Source organism: Amblyomma maculatum, chromosome 9 (genome assembly GCF_055883805.1).
Source record: "Amblyomma maculatum isolate TAMU_Amacu chromosome 9, ASM5588380v1, whole genome shotgun sequence".
NCBI lineage: Eukaryota > Metazoa > Arthropoda > Arachnida > Ixodida > Ixodidae > Amblyomma > Amblyomma maculatum.
In genome coordinates this window covers 38,742,123-38,754,475 of record NC_139352.1, presented here as the reverse complement: position 1 = coordinate 38,754,475, position 12,353 = coordinate 38,742,123, and the positions used below count along the sequence as shown (strand labels likewise).

Here is a 12,353-nt window from a genome sequence, read left to right as displayed (position 1 = left end):
TGTCCCGCTACAGGCAGTTTCGTTTCAATTTGACAAGAACATCAATAACGCCTTTAATCTCTAACTCAGTCTACTCGCTCCCCGTCTCCTAACGCCACGCCCATAATCTTGTTTTCCATAGCTTTCTGAGCTCGGCCGCATTTCTGGAGTAGCTGTGGTGGACGACTACTGAATTCACGTATGCGGAACCGAATACTGGCCACGGCAGCCACTTTTTGCTGGAGGTGAAACGGGGAGGCGCCCGTGTGCCGTGCGTTGTCAGTGCTTGTCAAAGAGTCCCGGGTGCTCGCCGGAGCCCTCCACTATGGCGTCTCTCATAGCCTGAGTCACTTCGCGACATTGAACCCCACAAACCGACCGACTGACCAACGGTGTTGGCGCCGGCGGTGTGAACGAGAAACTACGAACATGGTGCTCGCAGGCGGTAGCTGGCAGCTGATGCGGGCGCGCACTGGCTGGACGTAGGTTTGCCTGACGTTACGTTTGGCAGGAGCTGCCAAGTATGGCCTCTCTTTTCATGTGGGAATGTGAATCAGAATAATTCTGCCAGGGCTTTTGCATTCACGTTATACTTAGGCCATGCATGCGCGCTCAAACACCGACACCTTTGTCGCTGTTTCGGCGAACAAGACCTTTAAAGCTTTTCGGTTAAATTCGCCATTTTCCTTTACTCATATAAAGAAAATTTACATCCTACCGGTATCCGTACGCGTGGGATGCAAAATCTTCAATATAACAAATACGGCGCATAGCAAGCTGAGTGCAATGCAGATAGCTGTGGTTTGATTGGCTGTTAACGAGCCTACAATGGCGCCGACCGGTCGACTGCTTCGTCATGGGCGGGTGCCAGAACTGCGATTTGACTTAGCCACTCCTGGCGCATTCTATAGCATTTTAATAGTGTATTATTTGGTATGTCCCACTACAATTATTTGTCCATAGTTAAAGTGCATAACTTAAGTACAAACGTCCAGAAAATTCCCATTCTAGATTTTTCTGAATATTCTAATTATCTATTCTACCTCAAATAAGCGTTAAAAGGGGGAGTAAAATACATGCATGACGCTGAAAAGGTTTATATAAAAATCGAACTCAGATGCGAACGTCTTGCACATAGGGGAGGCCTGCTAACTCGGGCTTCTGGTTTGGGATCAGAGAGAGGGGTCTGGAATAGAGCACTCCAAGACACTTGGATCTGGACTCTGAACCCTAGGTCACGCAGTAACTTTCGTGCGGTTTGGTTTAGCACGACTCCATATTTATGCTGGGAAGTGTTGCAGGCTAGTGGAGCTGCAAGACTTATGCATACGCGAACGACCATCCGCATGGAAAAGCATAGATGGGAGCCATTAATCCAGTGGAATCTGCGAAGGCAGTCCTTAGGTGTTCATTTTAAAAATAACGCCTTTACTTCAATTTTTTTAGATCAATACTGTCGACAAATATAGCAAAATTTTGTTAACGCTTAACATTACAACTAACCGGTTGGGTATTGGAGGCTCGAAGATTCACGCCAAAAAAAGTAAGCAATGCATAACGCGGTAGTTTTGCTTTTCTCGTGTAAGTGGTCGGAGGCAATGATATTGAGCTCTTTCGCGAGCCATCCGCATCTACTCTCACGCATCTGATTTCACGGTCCCTATCAGAGGAGATACAGCTGCTAATGAGCTCAGTATTTACTCGTTCTAACATCACTCTGCAGTCAATGCTTTCTCTCGAGATATGCGTGGCCATTTTTCGCTGAAATGTGCATTCTGGAAATTTTTTACATGACTTCTCAAGAGTACGTCACAATGCGATGTTTGGGTTATGGTCAGGCTTCGAACGAAGAAGCAGGCAGGCCCAGGCTTTGAAGAAGCCGCTATGAGAGAGCATTGAGGTAAACAGGTTTGTATGCGCTAGCTTGTGCAGCTTTGTGTAGCTTTGATCCAGGTTTTCATCGGATTTCAACTCGCATTTTCTGTGCATATTTCTCACCAAGAACGTGTTGCGTTTGTCTATGTAATATATAAAATTGAATTCCCCTATACTATAAGTAAGAAAAAAAAGACTGCAGAGCAAGCAATTGTAAACGTTCTCTAATCTTGGAAGTTCATTCATATGAAATAAATGAGCAAGAATTATCAGGTTAGAACAAGTAACATCATTCAGGAATGAAGAAAGTTACCTGCGCCATCACCTCTGGGTGAAGTTGGGCCGGGTGTTTCACACAATGCAAGAATAGTACACACTCGACTGGGCATAGATTGCAGGGGATGCAATACCCACTTATCTTGGGCACAGCTGCATGCTGTCTCTGTAGTTTTTATTTTAGGTTCCTGCTGCAGCAGGTTCGCTAAGCAGCTTTGAAAGTTTCTATACTTTGCCAGCAACATCGAATGTATCAGTCAACCTGTGGATGACAGCTCTATGTAATGCGGATCAAATCTCATATGAACTGACGTCGTCTTCTTATTAACTCATATCCGCTGTATAGGAGGTATGCGATAAATAAAATTGTGATTTGGGAGCTTGGCGGGTTACACACGAGCCTGATGAGCCACAAGCCCGCCTCGTATTGTCATGCGTGCTATATGCACATTCGAACGAGTCGAGTAGGTTTTGTCTAACATATATTTTACTTATTTTACTTTGGACCTGGTGCTTTGCGGACAGGTTCACGGTACAGCCACTGGCTCTTCTATTTCCGTAATCACCATGACACTGGCAATATTATGAATGGAAAGCCGTGCACTTGGCCTAATTGTTCAGCTTGATAGTGAATTGTTTTTTGTTGTAGGTGAATAATCGTTTTTTTATCTCTTAAGGTAAAGTGCATTAGTCGATTTAACCACGCATCTGAACGGCATTGAAAGGACCATTGATATTTCAGCCAATAACGAAAACGACAGCGGTCCTCATTATATTTCGTTTAGTGATACGCAGCCAATAGGCGTTCTCGTTCCGTGTACGCAAGGAGAGAACCAATAATGAGCGTATTCTACATTTATTTCCCTTCAACCTTCCTCTCAGTAAAAATCAGAGGTTGAGTGACTTTTCTACCCATGGAGAAAATACTGGTTTTTGTGAGTTTTTACAGGGCAGGACCTAAAAATTACGAGAGCCCCCCCCCCCCCCCCCCCAACTGTGGAATCTACTCTGCAGAAATGCGAAAGCCATATGATTCAATATGGTTCAGTACGTTTGCTCTCACTATCATTATCAACTAAGTAATCATCATCATCATCATCATTAGCCTGACTATACCCACTTCAGGGCGAAGGCCTCTTCCATATTCCTCCAATTAACTCAGTTCTGTACTAGCTGCATCCACTTGACCCCTGCGAACTTCTTAACCTACTCTGCCCACCTAACTTTCTGCCGCCCTCTGCTACGCTTTCTTTCCGTTGGAATCCAGTTTGCTACCCTAAGCGACCATCTCTCTTCGCACTACATGTCCTGCCCATGCCCATTTCTTTTCTTGATTTCGACTACAATGTCAGTAACTTGAGTTATTTCTCTGACTCACTCTGCACGCTTCCTGTCTCTTAATGTTACCCCTACCATTTTTCGTTCCATAGCCCTCTGGGTTGTCCTCAACTTAAATAGAACTCTCTTGGTTAGCCTCCACGTTTCAGCCCCATAGGTGAGTACAGGTAAGATGCAACTGTTGTATGCTTTCCTCTTGAGCGATACCGGTAAGCTGCTAGTCATAATCTGCGAGTGCTTGCCAAATGCGCTCCCATCCTAAACTTATCAACTAACTAACTAAACTTATCAACTAAATGCACCGTCATTAATTATCATTGCTATTGTCATCTTTGTCATTATCACTAATTGCAGCATCATGTTTCATTCTCACAGTAGAGAAGATGATTTATGAGGTGCTTTTCACGATCCCGCGCGTGGCGCTGTTGGTTAAAGCGCTCAGCTGGGAATCCCAATGATCGAAGGCTGGATTCTCGGTAGAAACAAGATTTTTATTTTTATAATGACGTAATTATCATTATTAACCAAGGAAATCCCGTTGTTTGTCGCGGGGTCTCGCGGAGAAGTGGCACAATTCTCGCGGACTCACGCGAGGACGGAGAAGCTGGCGTGTCCATAGCCATTCAAGACTTTCGCCTTAAAACTTGCGAGAGAAATAATCCGAACAAGCCTCTACAAGAGCGGCTACCGTAAGCAATGCTGAGGAGAGCCGATGGTATGCAAGGGCTGTAACAGTGGCGCCTTCATTATGGAATGCGAACCTGTGCACCATGTGCCCGGAATCAGGCAATCTTGACTCTCATTTTTCGGTACTTTGAGGCAAAAGTCGCATATGCCATCGAGTAATTTACAGCAAGGAAGAAAAAAAAAGCGTAGCGTGAAAGGCAGGAACTTACAGGACACAAATGTGTCGGCCACTTCCTAAAAATAACCCAAGTTGTCCCAGACTCCTTTTAGCACTGGGTGCAAACAGAGTAAGCAGATGGGAATGTAATTATATGGTAACCACTGATAGCAGGATTGAATGGCTCGCCGTTTCAAGAAAGAAAAGCCGTGTATCAAGGTGATGACCAAACAAGTGCTGTAGACGACTTCACCAGCGTCCAGAGGAAGAAACAAGTTGTCTTGATACATATGCTCCAATTGACAGCGCCACAAAAAAAATTGCGAAAATTGCGTGCATTGCCTGCACCTTTTTTTCTTCCGGAATGCAACACCTGCATCACATTGGTAAGCTTTGAAACCGAGAAGACATTGCAAACTTGTGCTCCTCTCCTCTTATTCAAATAAATATCTTGCAGTTTTTGCAATCGTCGTTCCTTTCGATGCGCAAATTACGTACATTTGCCTGAAGAAGTTTTCTTTTTTTTTTTCAAATGGCAACTTTAAAGCGCTGTCTCCAAAAAAAATCCTGTGTAAGCGCTTGGCAGCTAGAAACAACTGGCACGCCTCTCCGGAGATAGTGGAAGGCCTGCTAACGCGGGCTTATATTTGGAGATCGCAGAGTGGGGGAAATCGGGTACTACAGGATTCTTGGATTTGAAGCCCTACTTGTTATTTTTAGGCAGGGCAGTCACGTTTGTGCGGTGTGGTTTAGCGTGACTCTACATCAATCCCTGTTAGTGTTGCTGAAAAGGGCATGTACGCGAACGAAGATACGCAAGGGAAAACGCCGACGGGATCCATTACGCTAACCCATGGAGTCCGTGAAGGCGATGCGTAAGTGTTTATTTACAAATAGCATTTATATTTCTCCCTTCTGCGATCGATACTTTTGACAAAAGACGAAATTTAGCTATATATCAGCATTTAGAACTGAATGGTGGTTTATTGCATCCGCAAGGATTCCCGCTACAAAATGATGGATATCATGGTACGTCATTTTTCTCCTGTAAGCGGTCGAGGGCAACCACATTGAGTTTCTTTTCCGGGCTTTGCTAGAGTTACTGAACAAAGATCAGCCAATTGGATTATTACGAGACGCTGTTTCGCAGTCATAAGCCAACGCACATTTGTTTTGACGGCCCCGTTGAGAGGCGATTGAGCAGCGAACGACCTCAATATTTATTCGAATCTACATCACAATGCTGCGAGTTTTCGTACCGAGGCATGCGAAGCCAACCAGGCATTGAACAGGTAGAGCTCGTGACTTGTAATCGTTTTTCTCTAGCACTGGTAGAGTAAAGCGAATACTCTGAAAATGAAATATAATTTTTTGGGAGCAATCGGCATTGCTATTTTCGCAGGTGTGGAATCACTTGTACAGTAGTTCGATCAGCCCAATTTAACGAAAAGGGGACAGGCGAACGTCCTCAATCCTCCTGGTTTATAAAGTAAATAAAATCTCTTCAGAGCGACGGTGGCATTTACAGTCATTTAGGCGCACCCCTCAAAGACTACGGCGCAAAGGTAAATATTAAGAAGCGTCACGCCTGCAGCGAAGCCATAAGCACGCCTTGCACCGTGCCAGAATTCTACACGTCAGGCTTGCCCGCACCACATTCCGGAGCACGACTCGGTCATTTTACGCATCAAGACCTTGAAAACCCAGCGGTTAAGGACCATAGCTCAATAAAAATTTCGTCACATTCTAGCCACCGGGGAAAAGTAGCACAGAGTCCCGCGTGTTGCGGGGCTTGCGCTCTCTGTCAGCGCTGCTATGCATTCCGGAAATTGTGACTTCTTAAGAGTACGTCACACCGTGACAGTTGCGTTCTGGTTAGGCTGCCGGTGGGCCCAGGCTTTAGAGAAGCCGAGATGAGAGAGCGTTGAGGTCAACAGTTGTGTACAGTGCCAGCTTGCTTTTCTGTGTGAAGCTCTGAGCCAGATTTTTGCAACGGAAGGTGAAGCCGCAGTTTCTACACACGTTAATCTGCTGGTAATAGTGTTATAAAAACGTTCAGTTGTGTCTATCTCGATATGTATTATGCTTCATCTCTCCTCAAAATCTTTATATCACCCGCCAGGCGTCTTTTCACTACTGCATATGTATTACTAAAACTTGCGTGCGAAAGTCTAGGCGATAGATAACAATAAACGTCCCATGCATTCAAATAAAAAACACAGTACAGAGCAACTACCTATCACTTTCTCTAACCCTGAAAGTTTTATTTCACGTAAGTGAAATATATGAGCGAGAGGTCAGGTTAGAACAAGTGATACTTTTCAGAAATAAGGAGAGTTACCTGCGACATCGCCTCCGGGTGAATTGGGGACGGCTGTTTCCACAAAATGCACGAACAGTACTAAGTCGGCTGGGCATAGGTTGCAGAGGATGCAGTACCCACTTATAATGGGCACAGCTGCATGCTGTCTATGTAGGTTTGCTTTTTCATGTTTGTGCAGGCAGCGGGTTCGCAAGACAGCTGTGACAGTCTCTATGCTTTGCCTCAAACATCGAACCTGTTAGCCAACCTGTGGCTTACAGCTGCATCTATGGCGGATCGAATCTCATATGAACTGACGTCGTATTCGTGTTAAATCACATCTGCTCTGTAGGAGACATGTAATACATAAATTATGTCGTGGCAGCTTGCCGAGCTGCATTCGAGCCAGATCTATTGCATACCCCCTCGTATGAAATCATGCGTGCTATATCCAAATTCAGAAGGATGGAACAGTTTGTCTAACCGCGATTTTATTTCACTAATCTGCGATTTGTTGATGACATTGCCTTGCTAAGCAACTCGGGGGATGAATTGCAAATAATGATTAATGACCTAGACAGGAAAAGTAGAAAGGTAGGCTTGAGAATCAATATGCAGAAGACTAAGGTCATGTTCAACAACCTCGGGAAGAAACAGCAGTTTACATTAGGTAGCGAAATACTGGAAGTAGTAGGCGAATGTGTCTACTTAGGACAGGTAGTAACCGCAGATCCGGACCATGAAAAGGAAATAACAAGAAGAATAAGATTGGGATGGAGCGCATTTGGCAAGCACTCGCAGATTATGACTAGCCGCTTACCGGTATCGCTCAAGAGGAAAGTATACAACAGTTGCATCTTGCCTGTACTCACCTATGGGGCTGAAACGTGGAGGCTAACCAAGAGAGTTCTACTTAAGTTGAGGACAACCCAGAGGGCTATGGAACGAAAAATGGTAGGGGTAACATTAAGAGATAGAAAGCGTGCAGAGTGGGTTAGAGAAATAACTCAAGTTACCGACATTCTAGTGGAAATTAAGAAGAAGAAATGGACATGGGCAGGACATGTAGTGCGAAGAGAGGATAGCCGATGGTCCCTGAGGGTAACAAACTGGATTCCAAGGGAAGGAAAGCGTAGCAGGGGGCGGCAGAAAGGTAGGTGGGCAGAGTAGGTTAAGAAGTTCGCAGGGGTCAAGTGGATGCAGCTAGTACAAAACCGGGTTAAGTGGAGAAATATGGGAGAGGCCTTCGCCCTGCAGTGGGTATAATCAGGCTGATGATGATGACGATGATGATGAATTGAACTGAGTGATTTATGAGGAGCTTCATGGCATAGTTACTGGCTCTTCCATTTCTGTAATCACCGCAAACCTGACGTTGGTATTGCTGAAAAGCCGTACACTTGGCGAAATTGCTCAGCCGACTAGTGAATTATTTTGCGCGGAAGGGCTATGTCCTTTGTTCTTATATAATGTGTACTAGTCGATTTAACCGCTCACCTGATCAGTACCGAAAGGACCATTTAGATCCTAGTCGCGAACGAGAAAAACAGAAGAGGGTGTTTTACTGATATGCAACCAATCCACTTTCTCGTTCTGGGTACACAAAGAGAGAACCAATAATGCGCATATTCTACATTTCAATTCCCATCATCGTACTTCCCACTACAAATCAGAGGTTAAGTAACCTTTCTGCCTAAGAGGCAAAAAGTGGCTATGTGAGTTTGTACAGGACTGGAAGACAAGAACGTTGCCAGAGAAATAGTGCGAACAAGCCTGTCCGAAAGCGGCTACCTTTTGCAATGCTGTGGAGTGCCGACAAACACTCCGCCAACACTGTAACAGCGGCCCCGTGATTATGAATCAGGTACCTGTACGCTTTGTGCCCGGAACCAGGTAATCCGTACGCGCATCGCGCTGTACAATCACGCCAACATCCACAAATGTCACCATTTAATTTATAAGAAAGAAGGAAAAAACAAAGCGTAGCACGAAAAATATGGACCTACAGCACACAAAAGCAAAGAGCGAATACAGTTCACTCGATGAAGAGCCTGTCAGATAGAGTGTTTTTGGAAATAATTTACAGCATGTAGAGCAGACACTTGAACATTCATGTGTGTGCAGAAAGCTAAAAATTTTGCGCACAAAAAAAAAAAAGACAAGCTGAGATGTTAAAAGCGTGAGATTTCAGAATAAAAACACTAGGCCAGTAATCAAAGTCAAGAAACTGAAGAAACCTTGGAGTAACGCGTGAATTTCAAAAACCTAAAATGAGTCAGTGTGGCCTTGAGCATCCAGAACCGCTGATCGTCCGAACAACGGAGAACACGTTTCATTGTATGGAGGGTACACTCCCTAAAATTAATGTATCAACTCATAAAGACTTATAGGGAGGCTAAAAATGCTGTGTATTTAAAGGCAATGTCATCGAGATTGAATTTTCATGTTCAATATCCCTAGGCTAGAAGAGGGGTTTATGCCTTTTAGGGAAGCAGTGGAAGCAGCAAGAGAATGTCTCTATGTATAGTAGTAGTGACCGTGGTCTAAACCACGAGTGCGGATTATGAAGGTGTATAAGAATGAGGTATAGTGGCGTTTCGCAGTTTTTCTCAGCTCAAGAATCTTAGTTTACCACAATTCATCGGTGCTTTGGCAGGCACACCCTCGTCCACACCTCAAAGGAATCCCATAGAACATATGTTGTAGATCCCTGAAAGGATCAATGGACATCTATGTACACAGCTTTTGCTTTGGTTTGGCCCCAAGATGCACATTTAAAAAGTTTAGAAAGGACTGGAAGGACATTAGCTTATTTTCACTTTTCAACCTTCTATAACCTCTAGGACAGCTAAAGAACATTCGCGACATTATTGCAAGGTGTCTTTAGTTCTTGCTCTTGCTTTTTCAACACGCTTCTGCTTTTAGATTCTAAAACAGACTCTTCCAAATTATATGCACCAGTTCTAAAGTGCCGTCAGAGCTGTACAGTCGTTGAATCCGTAAGCAGTTTTGCTCGCTGTATGGTAAACACGGCAACTGCTACCAGGTGACAACTGTAGCTAGGCAGGCCTGGCAACGGGTTATCAATAGCGACACGTTACCGTACTTGCCGGACGGTTGTCCGGCTGGGCTGAAAGTCTCTATAGTTACGACAGTGCTCTGCACAGTGCAGATACATTTTTATTGTTGGTCCCGGCATAGCTGTTCCACAGTAGGGCAGCATTTACGCCAAATTTATAGAGTTTACGACTTATTGCACCCCTCTTCCAACTCGTTACATACTTATTGCTAATTCGTATCGAAACAGAAGACGCAGACAGTGCAGAAAATGACGGAAAACCATTGAGTTATTGTTGCCTAATCTTTGCGTCTGTAATGTTTTCCAGCCTCCTGAAATAAGGAAGTCACCATACTAACTACCCGTACTAGGCACTTTTACATTCACTGTAGCAGACGCTCATCATAGCTTTTTCAGTGACGGAGCAAATGATTACTGCATTGTAGCCAATTTTTAGGTTATGATATCTATTCATCTTTTCATATCCTTGCAGCCGACTGCAAAGTTTAGCTGGAAATGGATTCATTTCCCCCACGCTAAATACGCTTTGAAGTTACAAGGGCAAACTGACAAAAGGTTTTTCACCCATAAATGGATTTGCCTCATTTCATATGCTAAATCCGCTGAATTTGACTCATTTTTGTTTTGAAATAGAATCTGCGTGTACTATTCTATGATTTACGGGCAAATGTCGTATGGTATATTAAAATAAATATTCATTGATACGCTTTCAGTATGGTAATATTAAATATCGGAGATGTGCTTGCCTATATAGCAACATTTGACTTAGGTTTGAATTATGGATTTATTGTTGGTTGAGCGAGTGGTGGCAGAGCCGAAAAGACAAGCACAAGAGGATTTTACACTCAAACAAGCGCAAATGTGCATACGTATTGTTCTCGAATATCGAGATGTTCTTGAATATAATCGCATTTTAGAGTTCGATCGCTACCTATGCTGTTCAGAAAAGGCCGCTTGAAAGGACAAAGTAAAACAGATCAGCTATGCTTGCCGATCTGTACCCTTAAAATCACAGAACTGCCTCAGAGGACCTCGGGAATGGTTTTGAACACTCAGGCTTTTCAGGTGGCGCTTGCTGAAAGCTAATCACTAGCGGTTGCGAGATATCTCTTGGTGAGGCTGTAATCCTGAAGTGCCAGCTATGCATATGAATATTTGCCATTAACGTATTTCTAGAAAAGTGCTCCCTGCCTTCTTGGCTCATGTTTTAGTATTTGAAAGTTTAAAGTTGTTCAACAGCCTGAGACCAATGGACTTCATTTTTATAGGGTTTGAATACTGAGTGGCGGCATGTACTCTGTTACGTTTGAGCTCATGAATTTGGATAACGTGCAGCCGCTGTCGCACTCGCTGGTCATGAATTCATTCACTGGGAGACGTAGAAACGGGTGTATGACGTGTCGGGTAATGGTGTTCTACAGCCTTTCTAGAGGGATCCATCAGAGAATCGGCCCCTAGGATAATGAAGGCATCAGTGATTTAAAACGAGTAATACACCTGGAGAACTCAACTGAAATGTGCAAGGGTAGAGAGGCAGAGCCATTGCACTTTCCAACCTTCGCCACAAGCACATGTCTTTGTCTCTTTAATCCAAACACCGGCCAGTGAACCACAGCTTCCGCTCAGCCTTTGCAAATGTCGCTTCGTGCATGACATAAAAGCAGCCTAATGTGTTGCCGCTGTAGGAAACGAAAGGGGAGAGTGGAACACCGAAAACACAGTGGCACTAAACGTTGACCTCTGTTAAAGCGGGATTAATCAGTTTAATCAAGTTGCTTAGAAGATGGCGCTCTTGCGGTGTCCCTGGAAAAAAATTCTCCACATGATGCGTCCTACCCCCTCCTCCCAGTGCTTCCAGATGCTGATGAATTCAGCACGCATTCACTGAATGGCCTTATTGCCAGCCATGTCCAGTATCGTTTACCACAGATGCACTTAATGTAAGCTTAAAAATGATCTCCGCTTGGCTGATGATGTTGATCAAGAACCCCATACTTGTTCTAGAATATGTATTTCAAGATCTATCGTGTCACTATCGTGTATAAGCTTTGCATTTTGGCACGCTTCAATTAGATATGGCTCACTTTTTTCCGAAAATGTAATTTTTAGAACATTAGGTCTCGTTTATAAAAGCAACACTTAAATGATTTCATGCACAGTAAGCAGAAAAGCCATTACGATATATATTGTTCGTGACAATGGGCGCTACAATTCCTCAGAAACACAAGCAAGTAAGTTTGAATAGCAGACTTCCTGTCACTAGCCTAGACGAAACACTTTATTCTTATTCACCTGCTTTGGCAATGGTGCAGTACTCAGGTCAGACTATATTCCACCCGTCTTCCATCTGGTTACTTATCAGCATCGAAACGGAAGACGCAGACATTGCAAAAAATGTCAGAAAACCTCTGTTCTGTCGTTGCCTATCTGCGTCTGTCAAGTTATCGTGATTCTTGAGCTTAGGAAGCCACTATATAAATAGCCCAACTCGATACATTACTGTTCAATGTAGCATATGTGCACCCTGGCTTCCTCCTAGATGGGGCAAATGATCCGTTCGCTGTAGCCATTCTTTAGGTTCGCATATTCCTCCGATAATTTTATATCTATGTTGCCGATCGTAAAAACAGTGCAAGCTACTGGGGTAAAGCCGGCGAAAA

General features: G+C 44.0%; 1 protein-coding gene across 1 annotated transcript in view; it reads right to left on the bottom strand.

Moving 5' to 3' along the window:
* Nucleotides 1-6,728, bottom strand: part of LOC146178880 (luciferin 4-monooxygenase-like) — a 54,223-nt gene extending 47,495 nt beyond the window's left edge. Inside the window, exon 1 of the mRNA XM_084579812.1 lies at nt 6,654-6,728. Within this exon, the coding sequence (XP_084435938.1) occupies nt 6,654-6,662 (9 nt within the window). The 5' untranslated portion in view covers nt 6,663-6,728. The remainder of the gene's footprint in view (nt 1-6,653) is intronic.
* Nucleotides 6,729-12,353: the final 5,625 nt, after the last annotated feature.